At 27.8% G+C, this 25,608-nt stretch overlaps 1 protein-coding gene across 1 annotated transcript in view; it reads right to left on the reverse strand.

Annotated features, from left to right (window-relative positions):
* The window catches only part of Gycalpha99B (guanylate cyclase 1 soluble subunit alpha 2), a 364,604-nt gene that overhangs the window by 32,453 nt on the left and 306,543 nt on the right, over positions 1-25,608 (reverse strand). The window contains exons 8-9 of the mRNA XM_043040687.3: positions 8,432-8,598; positions 4,494-4,637 (exon numbers count right to left, since the gene is read on the reverse strand). Of these exons, the coding sequence (XP_042896621.2) occupies positions 4,494-4,637; positions 8,432-8,598 (311 nt within the window). The remainder of the gene's footprint in view (positions 1-4,493; positions 4,638-8,431; positions 8,599-25,608) is intronic.

Consider the following 25,608-nt stretch of genomic DNA (forward strand, 5'->3'; position numbering starts at 1 on the left):
ATATTTCACGCGATGGTTAGGCATTTGTATTAAATTCCTATGTTTTAAAATTCTACAGTCCATTAATTTCCATTTGTGAGTATATGAAATTAATATCTCAATAAGTAACTTCAAATTATAAATTCACTTGAATAATTATATAATCGGTAAAATCAATCTATGTATATCCTGAACTACAATGAATTGTGAAAATAATAAATGTATGTTTTTGAAAACGGTTTTTATTTTCAAAAAATATACGTTATTTTACATTATAAATCTAGTTAACAAATTGATTTCAACAAATTATTTAAAATAAAACATGTTTAAACTAACAAACTCCTTAAGATTAATTCTGAAATGTCATACATACAATTATGCAATCATGGACCACAAGAATAATTAATAAAAATGAACAAACCTTAAAGAAGTAAATATATTGTCTATTTTAAGAGATATAAGCATTAATTGATGATATCTTTATTAAAATAGTTTTAATAAAGGTAAACGTCGCATTAATTACTTAGGAAGAATTTTGTTTGACAAACATTGATTTTTTTTTAAGCTTTTGTAATAATCATTAGTTTTGCTAGTGTAGATTGAGTGAAATATTTTAAAATTTTAAACCATTTTAAAACTTAAAAAACACCCATAAATGGTTGTTTCAACATTTTTACCGCTTTAAAAACATTCAAAAATTAAAATTTTCTAAATTTTGTAAAAATATAAACAATTTTGTACAGATTATACTCATTGAAGAATTAGAATACTAAAATTTACTTGTCGGAAAATGATTCTTTATATTTCTGTTCCCTAATCTTAATGTTTCTAAAGCTTTTAACTTTCCACCATTGTCTGTATCATTACAAATCACGAATCTGCCAGAAAAGATAACTCATCTCAACTGTCACACGAAGTCCTTCTCTCTTTGACAAAATAGCTAAAAGAGGGGAGAGCACTGACGTTTAGGATGAAGAGAGGAGGGGAAATAAAACAGCTCGCTTGCTCTACTTCTATTTCAGCTCTATGGTTCAAACTTTCAGAGCTGAAAGGGACCAGCAATAATTATGAAGAAAAAATTGCGTCTTTGAGTACTCTAAAATGGAATGAACATATGAAATGGACAATGCAAAGAAATTTATCAATATGTTATTATAGAATTGTTGGACCAAATTTATTTGAAGAAAATAAACGAGCATATTGCTAGTCTTATCATTTATAAGAAATGGTTTAACATATGGGTCATTCTCACGAAAACTGTCATTTTTCAGTTCATAAAATCCCAAAAAAGTAAAGTGAATAAAAGCTCTGAAACTTTTTATATTAATAGAAATATGCAATGGCATTATAAAGAAAGTATATATCCTATAAATTATACTTAATATTTAAATTAATAAATTTTTTAAATAATTAATTTATAATTAATTAATTTATAATAATTAATAATTAATTAATTAATTTAATAAATAAATTAATTAATTTAATAAATTATTTTTCAATTTATTTTTCAAATTAATTAATAAGTAAATTAATTATTTTCACTATTTAAAAAGTGAGGGAATGACACTAATAGTGAGGGAATGATATTTTTTTTTAATACATGTTTTTATCTAAGTTACATCTACCTAAAGTTTGAAAATGATAACATACTAAGTATATCTAATATTTATTATAATTTAGTCTTATATATTTAATAGTTTTTACAGGTTTGGGAAATAAAATTGGCTGGCACGATTGAACAAAAAAAAAATTTGATAATATACTCATCTTGAATCATTCCCTCACTTCAGCGTCATTCCCTCACTTTATACACTAGTGAGGGAATGACGAATTCAATAAAATTTGAAAATAACAGTTAGGCCTAATTAATTTCTGAAGTCAATCACATACAATTATATTCATACAAGAAAGCAACATATAATTATCCACTTTCTCGATGAAGTTGTATTTTATTTTACTCTAAAAAATGACATGAGGGAATGACAAATGTAAAAAATTTTACCTGGTTTATTCATTCAAATTTATTCCACAGCAAAGCTTCTTTAAGTTGAAGATGGAAACATACTGCAATTTTGTTCTATGATGCCAGTCGTTAACTTCTGAAGTTTTTATTAAAATATTTTTATTCTAAGAAGATTGCAGGTGATAAGAACATTGTTGTGAGGGAATGACGCGAAACACTGGGGACAAAGTTTAAAATAGTGCTGTGTTAATATTTTTATCAGAAATTAAATATAAAATTGATTTTCTGAATTCTATATTTCAGTATTCTGAAATAAAAAACACAAATTTGTAAAAAAAAATTTTTTATTTCAGAAACAATTTTTTTCTTTTTTTAAATCAGCAGTGGGGACAAGTGAGGGAATGACATATTGGTATATTTTAATTACCTAAAATAAATAAAAAATAAAAATTTATAATTTTATTTTTATTCTTTTGTTAGCTTGCATTCCGAAGGACACTTTCCCTGAATTTTTTTTTTTCGTAAGCTGTAAAACAAACATTAAATATACTGGGGACATGAAAATGATTGTTTTTGTGAGAATGACCCATATATAGTTGCCAATTTATGCAGTAGTTGGGGGAACATTTCTCTGCGTGGTAGTAAAATATTAATTAAAACAATTAATTAAAGCACAATTAATTTTTTAAAAAAATCAAGCTACTTTGCATACAATTAAAAACATAACTGCTGAATTAATCGATCTTATTTAAAATCTATTTTGTCTGATTTCTAATGGTTGGATGAACAATTATTTTAACATTTGATATCCAAGCCCAAATCCATAGCCCAAAAAAATCAAGCTACTTTGCATACAATTAAAAACATAACTGCTGAATTAATCGATCTTATTTAAAATCTATTTTGTCTGATTTCTAATGTTTGGATGAACAATTATTTTAACATTTAATATCCAAGATTTATACATTAAAATATAAATGTTGATACTACTAAGGGATACTTGCCTAAACGTCAGTGCAATTTTCAGTCCTGACTCAATAGTAATAAAAGGTTTCAGCAAATTTCCAGAAAAGATTTACGTTATATTTTGTCTATACGTAAATATAATGTATATAAAATGTTGTACTCTAATTAAACTAACTACCAGTTTTGGTAAAAGAATATTTATTTCATAAAAATGGATAACTTTTCCCAAAACACGAAAGCATTGGATTTTACACACATTAAAGTAAATGCGTTTAGAACTGCTTCTTTAAAAGACACGTTACAAGATGATCCAATGGAAAAATTAATGAAATGTCCACATAAAAAGTCTTTCTAAAGCAGTACGTGACAAATAATACTCGTTAAGTTCTAAAATGTTATGCTGACATTGCCATTACAACATCCTATGTCATTTGAAAACAGGACTCTGCTCATTTTTTTGAAAAAGAACACTCAATTAATAATTGATACGAAATATATTTCAATCTCTATATGGTTATTATGTCTCAAAGTCTCTGTTATTAGGGATTTCTCCAGTATTATTTTTTGCCATAGTAATTATGGACTAAACAAGACTCAAAGGATAATTTAAGAATAATTGCGATGAGAAAAATCGGGATATTGGTTTATAAAAAGCTTTTATTGCGTTCGTTTTAAAAGATTATTTTAGTACCATGTCTGCATTTTGGTACATATCGACCATCGTTAATAAATGCATTTTGCCGCTTTTTCACCGCCATTTATCATGCATGCACCCTATTATTTTAAGTTTCTGCAATTTATTGTATTTCAATAAACATTATGATTTTTTTGAGGCTTTAAATTTCCATAAATTGTGTCATTACATTTTAGAAATGTTCTTCTTTTCATATTTGACTTTCACTTCAAAGTAGAGAGATAATATTTTGAATTTATTTATTTTCTAATTGTTTGGAGTAACCTTTACCTTAGTCAATAATTAAGTTTTATATTTTGTCAGTGTATTTCATTGTTAACAAACAAACTGTATATTTTAAATTAAGTGGTTAATCATAAAATTATAAAAATAATGATAATTAAATAAGTTAATAATTAAATTGTAATAGGCTAACAAATTATATATTTTGTCAATTACGTAAATTTTAATTTTTTATAACTAAATAGCATATTTTGTTATCAGAATTTCCCAGTTTCTGCAGTATCATAGACTGCACACATTTAAAAAGATTTACTTAAAATAGTGCGTCTTCAAATTTATTATTATTTAATATTTTTTAAAATTTATTTTCAACGAAACGCTTGGATGTCGAACAAAATTTAACTAAGGTTTATAATATAAAATCTAATATTATAAACAGATAGAAATTAATATAAAATTATAAACAGATAGAAAATATTTAAAAGTAACAGACTACAGTAATCCAAAAATCACTAATTATTTTTAAGTATTTACTTTAGTGTAGCAGCACCATATATAAGGATCACCTTCCAAATTTTTTGGGTTTAGATAGAAAAAAAATCAAAAGTAAATTTGATGAAAATTAAAGTTATAGTTTTCAGGATACCAAACACAATAATTTTAAAATACCTGAACTGGCTGTCCATGTGGCGTGTTTACTTGTCCTGCTGCTTCAATCATTTTCAATGCCATCCACGCAGTTTGCTGCGCATGCGTAGTACTTTGACGATGAAGACCACCAGCTACACAATAAGCATCACCTATTGTTTCAGTCTACAAATAAATGAAAACATTTCATGTTCTGAGAAATCAACAAATGCGTAGTTACAGGGTGTCTCAAATTTAAATGACGGTTTTTAAAAAATTTTTAATAAGTAAACGGTAATGTACTTAAAAATGTATTTAATTTACCTCAATACCAGAAATGTTGGCAACTATACATCCATTTTCTTACAGTGCAATAATGTGTTAATGACATTTTAGGAAGTATTGTAGCTCACCAGATATCAAAAGAAAAAGTGTGAAAAATTAGGTTTTTAGCTATCTAAAACATAGCTATACTTATATGTTCATTTTGGTACAAAATCTTTTAAAATACGAATTGTAAATTGGTCAATATAATTATGGCAAATGAAATTTAATATGTTTTATTATATAATTTATTAGTGCAAATTTATTTTCCCAAATCTTACTTTGGCTGTGCATTAAGTTAAAACGCATTTCAATAAGATAATTATTTTAATTATAACATATTCAGCGCTTATATCAATAAATACTATTTTCTTTATCCTACTGTTTTCTTTATCCTTTATTCATAGGTTTGTTTCGGAGATTTCAAACTATTTTGAGCATTTAACGCTCAAAACATTTTGACGATCTCTGAAAACACTGGCAGGTTGTTAGATGTTGACAAGTAATTGAATGAAGATATTGTAAATGTAATTGGAAATTTTACTTCAAAATATACTTTTCTAGAAACATGACTGATATAGGTTACTCTAATGATTACTTTATTGCTTATTCCTATAGGAAGTACCTATATAATATGTAAGCAGCTGGAGTAGGGGATATATAAAATAGTTTTCAATGTATTAATTTTTTGAGCAATTATAACGAAACACGATTGTAGAAAGTTTTTAAAAGGTAAGCGCTCAAGAATATTGTTAAAACCACGATTATCTAGCTCTCACCGTTGTGGTTATAATGACAGAATTTCCAAATGACTACACTTTTTTTAATATCGAAATTGGAGATTATTTTGTTACAAAATTATTATGGGGTTTAGTGACAATTTTTGCGGAAAAGACGGCGGCACTAGGAGAAGATAATGAAAGGATTTTTTTAAAGTTTAAATAACGCAGCACTGCTGAAAGCATACTAACGATAAAGAAAAGAGGGAAGAAAGCTCAGTGAATTTTTTGCTTTACATTGTTTTCTTCATCTTTGTCACACGTTGTCTTTATTCATATGAAAAATATCATTCCAATTCCATTTTAATTTATTTTTGTAAGGATCCAGTTTTATTGTAAACAAAATTTAAGTTTCATCATTTTAAAACAATCAAATTCCTCCATTTTAGCCGTTTTTTGAAGCTGGTTAATCTTTTTTTAAATAATATTATTTAGCGCCAAATTTCTAATATATATTTTTTTCAGTTTTCTGACCACACAAAAAAATAGATAAAAATAGTCAATTTAATGGATAACTGTCTGATATTTCACAAAGAAAATAAACCAATAAGAATTTTGCAATGCTTTACGCATATATATATATATATATAATATATATATATATATATATATATATATATATATATATATATCCTTCCACGAAACTCGAACAAACTTTATTTTCTTTTAAAAAAAGACACATATTTTTTAACTGTTTGCAGCTTCTCTGACAATCTTTCTTTCCCGTCTGTTTATCCTTTTATCTGTGAAAAGGAATTTCCCCCTTATGACAAAATTAGAAGAGCGATGGATGGGTGATTAAACGAAATATGGGAGCTTAAATTGCAAAATATGCGAGTGGAATTTTTTCCAGCTAACTTCAACCTTTGAATCTTGGAGTTATACTATAATCATTTAAAGAACGTTACACTAAAAAGGTTAAGTAATCATTTCTTTTTCTTGATTCCGGTGACCTGTAAGATGCTTTCAAAGCAAAAATGAATGATCTGGAATTTGATTTCTACAGCGGCGGACTGTGTTGACTGAAATACATTACAGATAGGTTTAATAAATCTTCTCGGTATCCAATGGGAACACTGGCCTTCCTGAATAAAGTTGAAGATCTTTCGAAGTCTATGACGTGCATATCAACTGCAGCTATCGATCATGCCATTACCTTTCAATTCCTTCAATATCTGATCTAATGCCTTCTTCCGCTGATGATAGTGTTGAAGACGATGAGGACCAACAAAAAATATCGTTGGATATACCCACAACTGATCAAGAGTTTCAAAGCATAAAAACTATCTAACATTTTCGAATGCTAACCTTAAAGCAAATTTGCAAAGGATAGGAGAGGGATGTTGTAGCATCTAAAAGAAAGCGTGAAAAGTTTACATCTCGAAAGTTTCAATTTCTAAAAAATATATTTATTTTTTCTTTACCCCGATTTTACGTTATCTCGCTTAGTGCGTTTTTAAACGCTAGTCGGACGGAAAAGTATATATATATATATATATATATATATATGTTACGGTGAAACACCAAAATCTGGAGAATGTCGACATTCACCGGTGAATGTCAACATTCACGTAATCGCTTGGTGTATGTCCGAAATATTTGCTAAATACTCTTATTTCTGACTCTCACCGGTGAATGTCAACAATCACATAGTCGCTTTGGTGATTGTCCGAAATATTTGTTATATCCAATTTCATATTAATTTATTCGTTAATATTTTTATATTTATTTGATATATTTATATTTATTCTATATTTTAATACTTACTGACGATATATTAGAAGAAACATCAGTGTTTGGAGAATCGGGCAAATATATACCGGGCAATGGCACTAAACCGTAAAAAAACATCAGTGTTGGGTATACCGGGCAGTGGCACTTAACCTTAAAAAAACATCAGTGTAGGGTATACCGGGCAGTGGCACTTAACCTTAAAAAAACATCAGTTTAGGGTGTACCGGTTAGTGGCACTTAACTTAAAAAAATATATGTGTAGGGTATACCAGGCAAATATATACCGGGCAGTGGCACTTATCGTTAAAAAAACATCAGTGTAAGGTTAAAATATCGAATAAATGTAATTATATCCACGAATAAATTCATATCAAATCGAATGTGATAAATATTTCGGACATTCACCAAAGCATATCTGTGATTGTCGACATACACCGGTGAGGGTCTGAATGTACAAGAATGTAATGAAATATTCGATCTTTCGCCGACGTATTTGGTGTTTGTCGACATTCACCGGTGAAAGTCAACAACCACCGATTTCGGTCTTTCGCCGTGACATATATATATATATAATGTAAGATTTTTGTTCTTAATTTAGTGTATTTTTATTAGTTGAATTTAATGGTACAGTTGTTGAAAACACTTTATTAAAAGATAGCTAAAAACAGGGCAAATAATTGCATTAATTTAATCTGTATGTCTGACTCATGCCTTATTTTTAATTATTCAAAAAAAAGTATTCTGGAAATTAAATTGCACCGTTAATTTCAGTTAAAAAAACATAATAAATCAGGGACAAAAAGCTTTTAAAACATCGATATTTTGTGTAGCATGTAACAATATATGTTCTGTTTTATGAATAACAGTCAGCAACCCGTGAAATTCACCCAATATAAACATGGTATGATTAATCTAAATATTACTTCAAATAAAATTCAACATTAAAATACACATTCAACTTTCACTTCTGTAGTTAAAGTTCTGCACTTTTTCAAGCATAACGATATATCAGTCTATATTGTTTATTTATTAAAGATAAGAAAAGCTATTGTCTTTTTTGAAACCGAATGTTATGAGTCGATGATGGTACGTGCTTAAGAGGAAGTCTAAGGACATAAGTAAATGACTTGAATGGGTACTTACCTTGTAAACATCAAGCTCCCCACAAAAGTTATCAAAACGAGTATAAAGATTGTTTAGTAGATCGATAACCATTAGTGGTGTGGCAGTAGAGCATATAGACGTAAAACCAACAATGTCAGAAAAAAGCATTGTCACATTTTCTCTTTGTTCGGCTTTTACTGATTCACCTAAGATAATAAAAGCAAAAAAGTATCTTTAGCTTAACGATTATATAGTGTGCAATCATAAAAATCATTTTTATATACACTACTAAATTCAACTTTTGTAAATATCTCCTTACGACAGGGTTATTTAAATGTCTTACATTGATAGGTTTATATATTTTTGAAACGATGCCAAATTTATGTGCGAATGTAAATTGGGTATGAGTTTTATGAAATTGACAACAAAGATAAGATATAAGAAGTATAATTTTACTGTGTCTTGTTTACTTGGATGAATTGTGATTTGGTGAGCATTTTACGTTATATATAAATTGTTATAATAGTATAAAAAGGAAAAAAGAAATTTATTTGAGACTTAACTTTCATTGTAAAGTATGATAGATATATTTATTAAAACTTTTCTGTAAGAGTTAAAACACTAGTTTCATTTTTTTGAGATTAATATTCCGTATGAAAAATAAACTCCGAAACACTGAAGCAAAAAATCATGTGTTTTATAAACAGTTATATGCTATATTAAATTTTTCTTTTAATGGATTTTAGAAAAAAAGGAAATTTTAGGAATTAATTGTTATATTAACGATTTAAAATTAAAAAATGCGTATTGAACTATTGGATAAAAAAGATTAAAGATAATTGCTGATAAATTTGAAAAAGATAAATTTGAAATTAATTTTCTAAAATAATATATTTCTTTTATTACTATTTTTCTAAAACTTATTTTAAATTAAACATTGAAATATATCATTAGCAAAGAATTTCTGGTTCCTTAAATTTGCTTCAAATTCAACAAAAACGTATCTATTACTATTTTGTATCCGACTGTAAAAACAGAAATTGTGCAAAATCTACTTTTTTCTCAAAAGTCGAAAGAACTTCGGTAATTACTTTTTAGTTGCATTAGTTTAAATAATTGAAAGAAATAATTTGACGGAGAAATTTATAACTTTCTTTTAAGATAAGTTTAAATGTTTTTTTAAGTATCATTAAAAGGAAAAAGCATTTTAAAGAAAACAAAATTGTGATATTTTATGAAAGTAAATGATACCACAACCACCTGCATAATTATAATAGTCACGTTTCAATGCCAAATGGCAAGCGAGCGAGTGCGATGGTGTCAAATTACATTGTGTCATCATTCGGGGTTGTAAAGAAAAAAAGAGGACAATTCATTATTTTTGTAAAATGTCCTGGTTTATGAAATTATGAAAAATCCACTTATAATTTTGTGAAACCTAAGAAAAGTGTTAAATCGGGTACTAGTTTTGTCCTTTTGAAGAATTTTTTTTTTTTTGATTTTGTTAAAAATCGCTAAAAGCTTTACCTTGAAGGAAGTTGCTGTTATTTAATTCTAAATAAATGCAAAATGAGACTCAACTTAATAAAATTACATCAGAAGAACAGACGCACAAAAACAATAACATATCATTCAAGATGACCAAAAATGCAAATCAACTACTAGTACACTACATTTAATTTTCAAAAAAATGATGCATAAATTATTGAAATGGAAAAATTGAAAATGAAAAGATTAAAAATTACTTTTTCTTTTATACATTTTAGAATTTGAACTAATACTTAAGAATATTGCATCTGAAACTGGAATATTTTAAATTTGTTTTTATTTGTTTTATTGTGAAATTTTAAGAATGTGAATAAAATAAGATAAGGTCATTAGCATTGGAATTTAAATGTTAAAATAGGCCAATATATGTCTATCATCAGTAGAATTAAAAAAATTTCAACATAGTTTTAAGAAAGAAAATTATTCTGAATATAAAATATGTCATCCATTCTCACGTAATCGTTTCACAAAGGATCAATTTTTCCGATAAATTCGTGAAAAATTCGTTTTTAAGCTAATTTCAAAAATTCGTTTTTGTATTACATTTGAATACTTAGATTAATCCTTTTTCAAAATACTAAGAAACAAAGATGTTTTATAAAAAATTTTCCAACGCTATTATCATATATACAGTGAGCCAAAAAAAGGACCACCCTGAATAACTCTTGATCTAATGATCGGATCTTTATGTTCTAGGACTCCATCTCAATGGTTCGAGAGGGCATTACTTAGCTTACGTTATTTATATTAAGAAATCAGGCAAACATGCTTTCACTGAATAAACATACCTCTTTTATGCGGATTATGATTCCTGTTCCCCAAAATATAGGAGATAGTCGTAAACAAAGAAATAAGGTCTCAATAGACGAGAGCGATCGAAATTTGCTTTTCTTAATGGTAATTTTACTTTCTCGGTATTTCGAGATATCTCGAAAATTTTTGTACAGAATTACGAAATTCGTTTACCCAAAAGATATTTCTATGTAAAAATAATTTTCAATAATTATTTATTATTAATTATTATTTTATTTAATAATAGTTGAAAAAATTTATTTTGAATTGCAAGGTATACAGAATTTTGCATCATTTGGAAGAATGTCATTTTATATGGCAAAATACAAAATTTGAACGAAATCGGTCGAATAGCTCCGGAGAAATCAAATTTTAAAGAAGTCATATACTTTGTTCAAATTTTGTATTTTGCCGTACTTATAAGAAAATTGTACATATATGATAATTTTAACATAAAAATATCATGTATAAAGTGATGAAAAAATTTGTATCCCATGCAATTCAAATTTTTTTTTACTATTATTAAAAAATAATAAAAAAATAAACAATTCTTAAAAGTAATGAAAAATAATTAAATATTAATAATAATAAAAATCATTCGATAAATGAAGTTCACAATTGTAATATTTTTTTTATTCTCCTATAAATTTCTCGAGACAAAATACGGAATTCATGACAAAATACGGAAAAAGTAAAATTTACATTGAATAAACTACGACCATTCTCATGTCCAAGTTCGGAACCATATTTTCCTGATTGGGGCTATTTCCTATATTTCGGAGGACAGAAATCATAATCTGTCGAAAATGTTTATTGAGACGAAGTACGTTTGTGTGTCTGATTTTGTAGCTCCAAACATCGTCTTCACAAATCAATTAGCATATCTGAGGTCACTCCTTCAACCCATTGAGTTTATGAAAATCCTATTATTAGATCAGAAGTTATTCAGGGTGTTTTGTTTATTTGTTTTCCGCACTCTACTCTAAGTATGAAGTTTTAAATCGTTCCATGTTCTACAGAAAGCAAAGATATGGAAAATCATTCTCATAATTTAAAGTATTTTGAAATATTATTAAGCATGTGTCTTTTTATTTAAATTTTATACGCTTATTTTATTAAACATCTATTACGCGAGGCATTCCAATATTTCGAGATTTTTTAGTCATCTTACTTGAAAATGCAGACTTATTAGAAATTTCAAAAAGCAAAATTATTAAAAAAGCATCGAAGTAAAAGTTACTGCACATTGTTATTAATGACAAAATACCAGTTTTTCTTTAGCTTTATTTCAAAAAAGAGCTATCACAATATTAAAAAAATGAAAGAGTATTACTTTGTTTACAAAAGCAAGAATTCAGTGGAATAGGTGAAAAAAGTCTAGCATTTGACAGAAACAAAACATAAAAAAATAAAAAAAATTTTTTTTATATAAATACCAAAATAATTTCCATACGTTCATAAATTAATCTTAATGAAAGAATTCCGAATATTTTGATAATGACAGAAAAGAATTGTTTCTTACATCAGTTCGGAATTTTTTGTTTCGTTTGTTTATTCAGGCAGCAGCCACAGAAAAAATTAATGTTTTGTTCATAACCAACATATATGTTATGCGCAAAAAATATCTACGCACTAATGTCACAGAAAGTTCCACGATGTTGAACTGTTGTTAAGGTAATTAAAAAAACATAAAAACTCTGAGTTTGTACTGACTTTTATAATAAATTATTTATTTTAAGTAACTAGATTATTAAGATTAAAGAATTTAATTGAAAGTATGTAGGATGTCAATTAAATGGCATGACTGATTCCTGTTGAACACATATTAAAAAAAGCAATTTAAAATAAATGCGCCGTCTGTTACATTCTTACAATAAAAAAAAAGTAGTTTGAATTTTTGAAATTGATTTTTGTGTAGAAACTAGCACATGCTAGCCAACATAACAACGAAATTATTGACCGAATGCTCGTCAGTACATTTTCACAGTACCACTGTCAAGCTTATATACTTTTTCTCAGAATAAGTCATACTGTCGTCGACAAAGCAGTTTTATTTATTCCGACGGCAGGTTGCAGGGATTCACTTAAGCTGTCGACAGGTTGTGGGTTTTTTTCTTAGGTTATCGACAATATGTGGGGTTTTTTCTTACTTTATCGAAAGGTCGTAGGGGTTTCACTTAGATTGTTGAAAAGTTGCAGAGGTTTTACTTTGGTTCTCGGCAGGTTGTCAACGTAGTTTTTTTTATATCCAGAGCCATCTAGTGGCAAAATTGAAAACTATTCGAGCACAATTTAAAAATGTATTGCCTTTTGAATTGAAAATTGAAAATTGGGCACTAAAATCTCCACACTTAACATTCCTAAAAAAAAATTTTTGCCATACGAAGCATTTTTGAAACAAAACTAAATTTTAAAGCATAAGAAAATTCGTTAAAAAATTCGGAGCTTGTTAACTAATAATATCGTTAACAGTTGCTTTAAAATAGGGTTTATTTGAACATTATTACCGTACTTCTTAAACTTGAACACACAATACAATATATGGCTGAATCGATACATGGTTAAATTGAACCAAATGGCACCGTATTATAGGTTAATATTGAGGACGATAGCGACTTTAAGTGAAGTGTATTACCAAAGACGGTCAGAGAAATACCTTTGGCATACTTTAACACGTTGAATGCCACGCTAATTTCACATGAGTTGTCTGTCTGGTCAAAATGATTTTCTCAGTATGCGTTGCATATTTTGATGAAATATTACTTACAATAACAGTTAATTTTTGTAATCATTCGTGCAATCAAAATTTTCTCGGATTATGTATTTCTGATAATCTTGACTTCACCAGTCACCGGTGACCCCCATGGCGTTACGAACAAACTCAGTGGCGGTCACCGGTGTCCCCCATGGCATTCAACGTGTTAAAGCTTTATACAAGTTAGTTTTTTTTCTCCCAATCGAGTTATTTAGGGTAATATTTACATTGATTGATGACAGCTCAGGTACAACACTCGTAAAGTCAAAGCTAAGTGCAAAGCTGAAAAGTGAATATTCATTTAAAAAATCTTATTCTTTTAATTAACACTAGAAAGACTACTTGGGCCACTTTCACCCCTCTCTACTTTTATTGCTCTGTAATTCAAAAAATAACTTACTGGAAGTATAGAGTATTTCTCACTTTTCATAATATTATTTAATTTTTTCTCCTATTTAATCATTCATATGTTAATCTTACAGAAACGTATATTTAAAACCCTTATAACTAGAATAACAGAAGGGTCCAGGGGGGCCCCTAAGGTATTTTGGTAGGTACCTCATAACCCCAGGTAGATTTGGGTATAAATAACACCATTTTCTTTTCATAAAACAAGAGTATTTCAACAAATCTTCAATTATTATTGATCGAGAAAAGGAATACAATTATATAAGAAACTATAATATTTAAGTGTAACTGGAAAGTTAGTGTTCCATTTAATCAAATATTTTACGTCAAATCAGAGAGAAAATACCACAGAATTTTGATGAGAAAGCCTCTAATGCATTTCATATTAAATAAATTTCTTATTAAATAATTTTAAAATTTTGGATGTCTATGTGATCTAGACACAAACAGTCTAGAAAGAGCCAGACTGATACTTTCATTCTTTCTAGGTATACAGCGTTGTTCAGTCTTTCTAGAGTTAAAATTTCCCGGGAACTCTTTAATTAAATTCCTCAAATTTTATTTTTTGGCTAACATTTAAATTTACTTAACTTAACGCGAGGTTAAATTTTCAATGCATTGTATTTCAATGATTTTTTGTTCATTATCAAATTAAATAGAGAGTAAAATTCTGAGTTATTAAAAATTATTTTTGTCAAAAAAAATTTACTTCAATAAGAAGTACTATTATTCTGTGAAACAATTCGTTTTAAACTTATGATAAAATAGCTCATTATTAGTTTTGATACTGTTCTTCAAGCTATTGAGTGTCCAAGCAGGAAAAATAGAGTTTTTTATTAAATAGTTTAAACTTCTCCAAAATATTAATTTATGTTCCTTGATTTTAACCTAATAGCAAATAATTTCAATTTCATTGTAGAATGAAATTGTGTTTCAACTTAGATTCACGACCCATCAACTAAATTCAGAATGTTAAAAAAACACGAAAATTTTTTTCGAAAGAAAACAAATCTGTTAAATCTATGAGAGCAAATAAAGCAATTCACTAACAATTCTTAATAATTATTTTATTTTTATCCTATAATGGTAGCAATTTTTGGAGAATGAGAGTATCTTTTTACATTCTCCCCCATGTCTTGTATCCTATTTTCAGCTACCAATTAAATATTAATATGATTTAGACAGATTCTATAAAAAGGAATTTTTGATAAAAAATGGAATATATATATATATATATATATATATGTTCAAAATGAAGAATAAAACAAAGAAAAATAATAGATATATGAAAAAAGGGGGGGGGAAATAATAAGTAGAAAAATAACAAACAACAGTTTAAAAAAAAAAAAAAAGGGATGAAATTTTATTTAAAAAACCGGAAAAGAAAGATACAATCTTTTCTTCAGCCCACACGATTATATCCACATAACAGAGTGCTTTCTGATATTGTATCAATAAAGCCGAAGCAAAATATATTAATACCATAGTGTGAGGAGCACTCAAAAAGTTTTTTAAAATAACAACAAATAAAATAGATCACAAAAAATAAAAATAAGTAACATGTAAAAACAGAAAATAAAATAAAATAAAAAGAAAAAAACATTAAAAAGGGGACTATAAAGCGAGTAGCAAAATCAGATCAACTTACATGGACAGAAAATTTTTCTAGAATGATTTAGAAATGTTTTCGCAGAAAGATTGCTAGATTACAAAATATGAAAACAAAAGATGAAAACAAAAGCGCAAATTGAGTGTAAACCCTTTAAAACCCTCTTGTTACACTCAATTTGCGCTTTTGTTTTCATATTTTGTAATCTGGCAATCTTTCTGCGAAAACATTTCTAAATCATTCTAGAAAAATTTTCTGTCCATGTAAGTTGATCTGATTTTGCTACTCGCTTTATAGTCCCCTTTTTAATGTTTTTTTCTTTTTATTTTATTTTATTTTCTGTTTTTACATGTTTCTTATTTTTACTTTTTGTAATCTATTTTATTTGTTGTTGTTTTTAAAAAATTTTTGAGTGCTCCTCAGACTGTGGTATTAATATATTTTGCTTCGGCTTTATTGATACAATATCAGAAAGCACTCTGTTAAGTGGATATAATCGTGTGGGCTGAAGAAAAGATAATATCTTTTTTTTCCGGTTTTTTTCCGTTTTTTTAAATAAAATTTAATCTTTTTTTTTTTTTTTTTTTTTTTTTTTTTTTTAAACTGTTGTTTGTTATTTTTCTACTTATTATTTCCCCCCTTTTTTTTCATATGTCTATTATTTTTCTTTGTTTTATTCTTCATTTTGAACATATCTAATGAGTTCTGTTTACTTGCAGCTTAAGCGCATTAAATGAAACTTATTGTTTTTCTTAACTTTCTTCGTGTTTTCTCGTATTTATTTATTTATTATATATATATATATATATATATATATATATAAATATATATATATATATATATATATATATATATATATATATATATATATATAGTGATAAGATAAACAAGGTGTTTGGTTCTAAAAACAGCTCAGTGCATTAGGAAAAAAAGTTTCTCTAATTTATGTGAGATTTTCAGTGTTTTCGGAAAGAAAATTCATAGGTTTATTATAGCAATTTTTATTTCGAAGAAAAAAACTATAGCTGGTAAAAATACTTTAAATTTGGAGAATTTCTTTCTCGAACTGATCTTATTTATTGCACTTATTTTTCACAAAAAATACCAACCTAAACAACTACACCTTTAATTTGTGATTTCGAAGGAAAACTATTAATTAACTAAAACTATTATCATGCATAAATGATTCTTCTTCTGTGTCAGCGCAACAGCCCCTTACAGGTCTTAGCTGCCTCAGCAGCTGAAAAACGCCAGTGCATCTAGTAGGGAATCTACATCTGGGACGTGACCCCTCGGGATTCTGAAAGGTGACAATTCTCATGGCGCTATTTTCAGGACTTCTCCATAGATGGCCCAGCCATCTCAGCCTATTACTGCGGATTATTTGTGTGATTTGGGACTGTTCATAGAGTCGGTAGAGCTCGAAGTTATATCTGGTTCACCAGCATCCCCTTTCTTGAATTGTGTCATAAATGGCTCTGAGGATCTTTCTTTCGAAGGTGTCCAGTGACCGCTGTATATCTGAGTTTAGGGTTCAAGTTTCGCTTCCATAAGGCAGTACAAGAAATATGAGTGTCTTATAGAATTTAAACTTTGTTTTTCGGCTGAGAAGATTCGATCTTAATTGTCTTCTCAGTTCAAAGAAACACTTATTAGCTATTTTGAATCTATTGCTGATTTCTGTTCTAAGTATGTTTTGATCGTTAACAACAGTGCTAAGCTATTTGAATTCGTTAACGCTTACAAAGGTATAACGATTAATACATAAAGGGGTACTGCAATTTACAGTTGAGGACGAAATTTCCATCAGTTTCGTCTTATCTGTTCGTTAATAGAAAGGCCCACGTTTGTGGTAGCAGCTTCGAGAACTCAAAAAGCCTCCGACTTTCCATATCTTATATCGATGTCACCAGCGTAGACCAAAATTTGAAGAGACCTATTCCAGAGAGAGCCTCTTCGATCCAATCTACTATCTGGGAAACACTTCTCTAAAGCAGTGTTAAAAAAGTAGGCAAGTAAGGGAATCCCCCCCTGACGCAAGCGTTTTTCAGTTACAAAGGGTTCAGAAAGATGGTTTTGAATTTCATTCCTGCATCTCACATTATTGAGTGTAGCTCCGGTAAACTTACTAAGCTTCGCAGGTATACCGAACCCATTCATTACCTGAAGCAACTTATCTCTCTTGATACTATCATAAGCAGCATTGAAGTCAATAATTAAGTGAAAAGTCCTGATGTTACGTTCTTTAGTTTTTTCCAGGATTTGTCTTAGAGTGGGGATTTGGTCAATGGTAGACCTTTCATAAATGATTCATGTAAAGTAAACCCGAATCATAAACGAAATAAAATTGAATCGTAATAGAAATTTCCTGAAATATCAAACTTCTAATACAAAAGCGTTTGTATCTTGATGCTATTTAATAATTGGGCCACTTAAATTCATTTCCATTAACTATTATTTACTTTACTACCGAGCCTTAAAATAACTATCATTTAAAAATTAAATCTCCAACTTTTCAAGAGGGAAGCTTTGATTGCTTGATGATACTTACGAATCGATTCAGCTAAATATAATCGGTGGAATCAATTTTCAGTAATATTTTTTACTTTATCACGAAATCACAAAACACATTATTTTCCTGAAATAATTCAATTTCCAAACTTTTAAGCTTGTATTGGTTTGATATTACCTATCCAAAAGCATGATTTTGATAGAAAAATATATATTTTTCTACTTCTAACCTAAGATTTTTTGTAGATACTATTAAAACTCTGAAGAAACTCAGTTGCTGAAAATAGTAAATGATTAGTTAAGTCTCGGTTGAAAGCATTATATTTTCCTAAGGCGTCATCTTTTGTTCAAATTACATTTTTGCTTTAGTCAGCATTTCTCACTACTAAGGATATCACTCTTATTTTAAAGATGTCAAAAGAGTTCTTGAAATTATTTTATGAATGGAAGTTATTTTTTTATTCACTATAGAACATTTGTTTCCAGTTCAGATAATTATTTCTGATCATGTGAACTGTAAAAGTTAAACTAAATATTTTTAATTAAATGCATATTTTTGATGAAATAAATTTAAATTGTTTTAAGTGCATTTTTATGTTATTCAAGAGAGTTTATGAGTAATTTTGAATTCATTAGGACTTATTTATATACAATAAGACGCATTAAACTATATATGATGTAATTTACTGCCTCTGACACTAGATAGACATTAAATTCGTTTCTTGTTATTTTTATGGGGTTTAGTTTGGATTAGAAAAAAACTTAATTTTATTTGAATTAAGAAACAAACTTTTTTCATAATTTTAATTCATAAATTACAAATTTTCAATTACGAAATACTTTAAGTTGGTATTGAACTTAAATGTCTCAAAATTTACAAGAAAATTTTACAAAAAATTGCAAAATTATGCAAGAAAACCTTAGCGAAAAATCCATATTTTGTAAAGCAAAATTCCATTAAATACTAATAATGCACTATAAGACTAACAGTAATTTCCGATAGAAAATTCTAACAATATTTTAATCTGAAAGTACTGTAAAATAACCAGTAGTAGTCGGTCTATCCTGTTATCTATAAAGTTTATGGTTAGCAACATTTCTTTACCTTTATGGTTTTGAAACCGTTTACAAATGGTACGGTTAAAAATCCATGATTACAATATACGGCTTTTTAACCATTTGCAACTAGCAGATTTTCTAAACCATAAATATAAAACTTAAACAGACATCGGAGCTTTGTGGATTCTGCGTCATTTAAGCATTAATGTTGTTTCGTATTGTAATTGTCTAGGATTACCGATTGAAGATTGCAAGGCAATCAACAGAAACTCTTCGTGTATTGAAGGAATGGTAGAAATATTGTGGTATCAAAGCTGGTATTCGAACCCCTGATAGATCATTCATAAGATTGACCAATTAACACCCCCAGCTGCAGTATGTACAAAGCTGCATGGAAAAAAATTACTTCATAAGATGGGCCTAGTTGGCGTGGATAGAATTCTGGTTGTTAAACTGTAGTAGGTAAAAACAATCAATTAATGTTTTTTCTCACACTTAACAGTTTGAATATAATCTTTTATGGTTATTTGACTGCTTTGGTTGAATATGGTCCAATAACAAATGAATAAATTGCTATTTAACGATTTTTATCGAGAAATTTCTAAGACAGCACTACAACTTTATGTAAGATTAAAAAAACTTAACTGCAAAATTTCTTATTACTAATATTTGATAAATGTTTCTACAAGCAAATAAATAATAAAAATCATAATTTTCTGGTAAGCATGGCCTGAGACTTCTTTTGATTTGAACTTTAAAATAAATAAAAAAACAATATTATCAGCTGAACGTTTTATATATTTTGATACTAATAAAATTTAAAAGGAAAAGGAACTTAAATATTTCATGTCTACTTTTGGCGAAAACAAACAAGTGTTAACTTTGGATTTTTTAGAACCAGCATTAAATACATTTCCAAACTTTTAAACAAATAATTCCAAAATTAATCAATTGAAAGTTTTAATTATTGAAGCAAGTTGAAATATAGTTTTACAAAGTATTCCCATACATTTTGCGCATGAAATATAAACAATGTGGCTGATGAAGAATTATTTATGTGCCTTGGTTTTTAACTTAATTTAGTTTTATTACTTGTTTAGAATTCTCCCTTTGTACTTCAAACTCTCACCATTTAGGGTAAAGATGATTGGAATTTTCCTTCAAGTTATCTTAAAAATGTGTACAAACAAAAATTGTATCATGGAAGTAAACATTAAAATATAACTTAGATTAAATTTAAAATCTTAAGTAATAATTATAAATTTCTGAAGAAAATATCCACAGAAATTATTCTTAAACCCATTAAAACAATTTTAATTCTCTTTCTAATAACGGACACATTTATTGTAAAACATTTTTTAAAATTTTAAAATTTAAAATTTCCTCCGTCATTTCATTGTATATTGTAATAACTTTTAGTTTAATTTTCTTGTTTTACCCATTTTGTTTTAAACTTGTTTAAACACTTGATTGTTTGTATTTTATCACTAAAAATTGAAGATTTATTAACATAGTACAATATTGTTTGGTCAGCGTGCTGCTATAATTCTATAACTATTCTTGTAAAAGTAAAGCGCTAAAACATGATGAATTAAATGAAACATAATGAGTTTTATAGAGAAGAAGAATCGGACTCGATAATAGTGCTCAAACGTAAATTGCATAACTTTATAGAGATAAGCGTATCAAACTGTGCTATAGATTTAGTTAATTTAGTCCATCATAAAGAATAACACAGAAAAAGGGCATGCAACTCGGGGCCTGTTTTTACTTGAAGATAATCCTCCTGATTAAAAATAATAATTAACCTATTGTTAGTTATTAGCAGTTTAAACTTGATGTTCTTTTTCTTGTTAATATCTGTGATTATTCTGCAACAGTCTTTTTTAAACGAATAACAATTCGAAAAGAAATCACGTTTTAATTTTTATGTCAGAAACATTTTTAGATATTTTGTTAAAGCCATTTTAACTACATTCAATCTTGGAGCCTTAACAATCGAATTCTTTTTGAATGAATGTTATAAGAACTCCTAAAATAAATTATTTTGCAAACGGAAATAAACTTTCAGCACTTGTTGTGAACTTCTTTTCAATCTAGAAATGAATATTCTAAGAATTACTCCTTAGATAGAGCTAAATCCAAGTCTAGAAAAGTTTTGAAACCTCGAGGTTTAAAGTAGATAGAAAAGTTTTAAAATTAAGTTGTTTCATCCCAACATTTGAAGGAATATATTTTCAAAGAAACATTGTTTAGTACTATTTCAATATAAGAGTATTATTTTAAGACACTCAGTAAAGAATCAATAACTTTAATTTAGGATGTTTATACTCAATCTATATTTCTCTAGTTTAACACAAAAAAGGAAAATTGATTGACTTGAGTCCTTTGAATTGCATTAAGTAATTATCTTAATTTAGGAGGTTTAAACTAACACTTTTTCTGTGTTTCAATTTTAACAAAAATGAAATGTTACACTTAAGTTCGCTGCCCATCATTTTTTCAAAAATAATATTTTTAAATAATTGTCTTAATTTAGAACGTTTATATTCAAATTATCCTTGTCTCACTTTTTTTTTACTCTTAACACGAAGAAAACTGCCAGACTGTAGTTTATTTTATATTATTGCTTTATAAAAATGCCTAAATTTAGGATGTTCTTTTCTCCCACTTTCCATTTATCTGTCTCTCTATCTATATCACACAACTCTAACTAAAAAGAGAATTGCAAAACTTAACTGCTTCTTATACGGTGACATCAAAATTCGCCACTCCATAACTTAAAATTTTTATATCTTAATAGTTAGTTATCACACTATTATATAAATTTTAGAAATTATAATAAAATATTGTTTCTGTCTCTTTCACATAACTTCAGCAGAAAGAGAATTTCAAAACTTAACATTTGCACTCCACTCTCTCTTATACGAAGACATCAAAAGTTACCACATTATAACTTAAAGTATTTTATATCTTAATAGTTAGTAATCTCATTATTTCATGAATTTTAGAAATTATATTAAAATATTGTCGCTCTTTATCTCTCTATCTGCTTCACATAACTTCAGCAGAAAGAGAATTACGAAGCTTAACGTTATGCATCCACTGAGACCTATTTGGTGACATCAAAATTCACCACTCTGAAACATAAAATTTTATTTCCTAAAAGTTAGCATCCACATTATTTTATGAATTCTAGAAATTATAGTAAAATATCGTCTCTATCTATCTCACACGAATTCAGCAGAAAGAGAATTTCAAAACGTAATATTTGCACTCCACTCATTCCTGTACGAAGACATCAAAAGTCACCACTCTAAAATTTAAAATTTTATACTTTGATAGTTAGTATCAACATTATTTTATGAATTTATAAATTATATTAAAATATCGTCCTTCTCTCTCTATCTATCTATCTATTTATCTATCTGTCTGTTCCACGCAACTTTAGCAGAAAGAGAAATTCCAAATTTAACAATTTTCTCACCAGTCAGTCTTATGCGAAGACATCAAAAGTCACCACCCTAAAACTTAAAAATTTTTATATCTTAATAGTTAGTAACCATACATTATTTCGTGAATTTCAAATTTTATAAATAAAATTAAAATATTTTACCATATAATTTAAATTATTTAGTGTTTGCATTAGATCAAACTGCATGATAAAATACTTGGAATTCAAAAACTCTATTTTCTTTGCACGCTACTTTTTTTTTAAAATAATTGTTTTAATTTAGGACGTTTATGACATTTTCTACTATTATTGCTAAATATAAACATACAGTTGCATATATTTAACAATATTAAAGGAAATGATGTATCTGTTATATCAAATATTATCTATCTGATAAAAAATATTATGTTTTTGCATTTTTTATGTTATGTTTTCTAGTTATTACGGTAACACAATAGAAACATTTTGCATCCTATTTTAAAATTCTATTTCGAGCTAATTGATTTAAAATGAAAAAAAAAAGTCAAATAAAAACGCAGCCAGAATTTTACAAATTATCTTGTACCTTGAAACAATATTAAAAATAATGTATCCAAATTTAAATAAATTGATTTCTCGGGAATTTACTACCGAAGTCAAATGTTTCCTTACAATAGACTTAGCTTAAACAACAGATGAAAATTAACGACACAAAATGTTCTTATGCTGTTCTGAACTAAAATTATCCCCTGGTGCCTATTTTAAATAAATCAAATCGCAGTTTCAATGTATTTATTTAAATATTATTATACATATTGTTGTAAATATGTATAAGTATTTATTAGATTAAATATTATCTGAGGCATCATTTCAACTGTGTCTTAGTTTAGTTTCTGTGTTTTGCCCATATGATTTTAAGCTTTAAAACGCAATTTAAACATCTGAATTTAGGGATTAAAAATAAAATAAAAGAGTGAGTGAAATAGAAAATTATAACGAATTAAATATGAATTTAAAAATTTACTGTACTTTTTTTTGGTCGAAATTCTTTAATTCATTTCTGATATTGCGTTCATCATAAACTAAAAATGCTGGAACATTTCTGCAATATTTTAAGCATATTGTTTTAATGCTGAATACGTATTTAGTGGATCAAAAGTTGAAATCTGTAATACTTTGTCAAATTTATATGAAATAACACAATTTTACTTAACTGAACTATCAAATAAAACATGATACGAAAAAAAAAACGAGAAAAGATCACGAAAGAAGGATCCTGGGATACGTGCTGAAAAGAGCAAAAACTCTTTCGGGAATTTGTAAAATGTTTCATTATTTATTTTATAATTAACTAAATATGTGTCTTGGTGGTTATAATTAAGTTAGTTGTAATTAACTAAATATGTGCACATTTGTATCCTCACAATTTGTATTAAACACTCTCAGAGAAATATGTTTAATCCTTTCGTTAGGGATGTTCGCTACGTTGTATTGACGCCGTTAAACGAAGAATGTCAGTAAGCTGATGGTTGGATTTTTTATTTTATTTAAGTGCTCCATGAAAATGGGTATGGTGATTTTTAAGGACCGCCAATAATAAACAATCGACTTGCCATCACTGGGATTGGAACCCGGTTCACCCTATTTAAGGTGAACGTTCTATCCCCTGAGGCACTACGACTTTCCGGAATTTCGTACTCGGCTTGCACCGACCACAGTGCTGACATGAAATATTTTCAATGGTAGACGGATCATGGATAAGAGTTCCCTTGCCACCAGGCTAACTGTGGATGGTTTTCTTGGTTTTCCTCTCCGTATATTGCAAATGTGGGTTAGTTCCATCAAAAAGTCCTCCACGAAGGCAAATTTCTCCCAACACTTAATCCAGGAGTTCCCTTGTCTTCTGGATTTGGTTCAAAATTACAAGCCTGCGAAGTTGAGCATTAGTAGTCATAAACCTAATATTTTTGGCTGCTCAACGGCGGTTATAAAATAAAGTATAAAAATACAATACAAACCAATCGCCATACAAAATATATTAAGTTCATTAAAACTGACTTTTTACTGGTTATCAAGCGATATCGCGGTGACGCAGACAAATACGGTACAATACGGCATTTGAATAAGAGTATCATGTAATAGGGGTTCAAGAAACTCGACAATTTAGCACTATATTTATAAAATCACGGGTAATTTTAATCAATATATAACTTACTAATTATGGATTTCGGAGCAATGGTATGCAAAATAAATTAAATTTCGTAGTTTCTTTAAATGAGAAATATATCTCAGATTGCATTTCAACCATAATACAAATTCTTGAATATCCTACCCAAAGATTTTATTAAAATTTTGCTTTAAACCATGAATGTGTTTAAATAAATTAAATTCATTTCTTGAATTACAAACTTTAGTCGAACTTGTATCTAGGAAAGCGTTTAAAAATTATGTACTTCAGATACTGCTGTTGTATTTAAAATTAAACACAAACAATTTTCTAAATCAGTTTATACAGTGTCTACTTGGTTAATTTAAATGTATACAGAGAGACTTCATAATGTAATCGCGCATTAGAATAAAACATGGCAAATCACGTAAAAGGGGACTTAATGCGACAGAGGAAACCTTTCGGGCACTAATTGTCTGGAATCAGAAAGCTTTACTAAGGTTAGTAAAGGAAAATTGAATGGGAAGCATATTATTCATTCTCTTTCACGCAGATCAAATAATTATTAATTGTCGTAAACAATTGTTATTTTTAAAACTACATTAGTCTGTTCATAAAATTTTTGTAGGCGAATGCAGATGAAGAGGGTAATAATAAAATATATTATAGATTTAAAATACAATTACAAAAATAAATTACATCTAGTACACAGACAATTCAGTAAACTTAGTGCTTAATTGTGGGTTTGTCAAAAACGATTCGGAAAATAAATGTAAAAGAAATAATTGAAAATGCATGGTTTGATTAGTTCCATTTAGAAAACAATTTTTTTATCTTAAGAAATTTCAAAATTAGTTATTAAGCATGGCAATAGAAGGCGCTACTAAAAAAAGAAGTGATCAATATTTCCAACATCTTGGCGTAGTCTCAGAAA

This window comes from Parasteatoda tepidariorum, chromosome 11, assembly GCF_982258835.1.
Source record: "Parasteatoda tepidariorum strain Cologne lab strain chromosome 11, Ptep-v5.0, whole genome shotgun sequence".
Classification (NCBI taxonomy): Eukaryota; Metazoa; Arthropoda; class Arachnida; order Araneae; family Theridiidae; genus Parasteatoda; species Parasteatoda tepidariorum.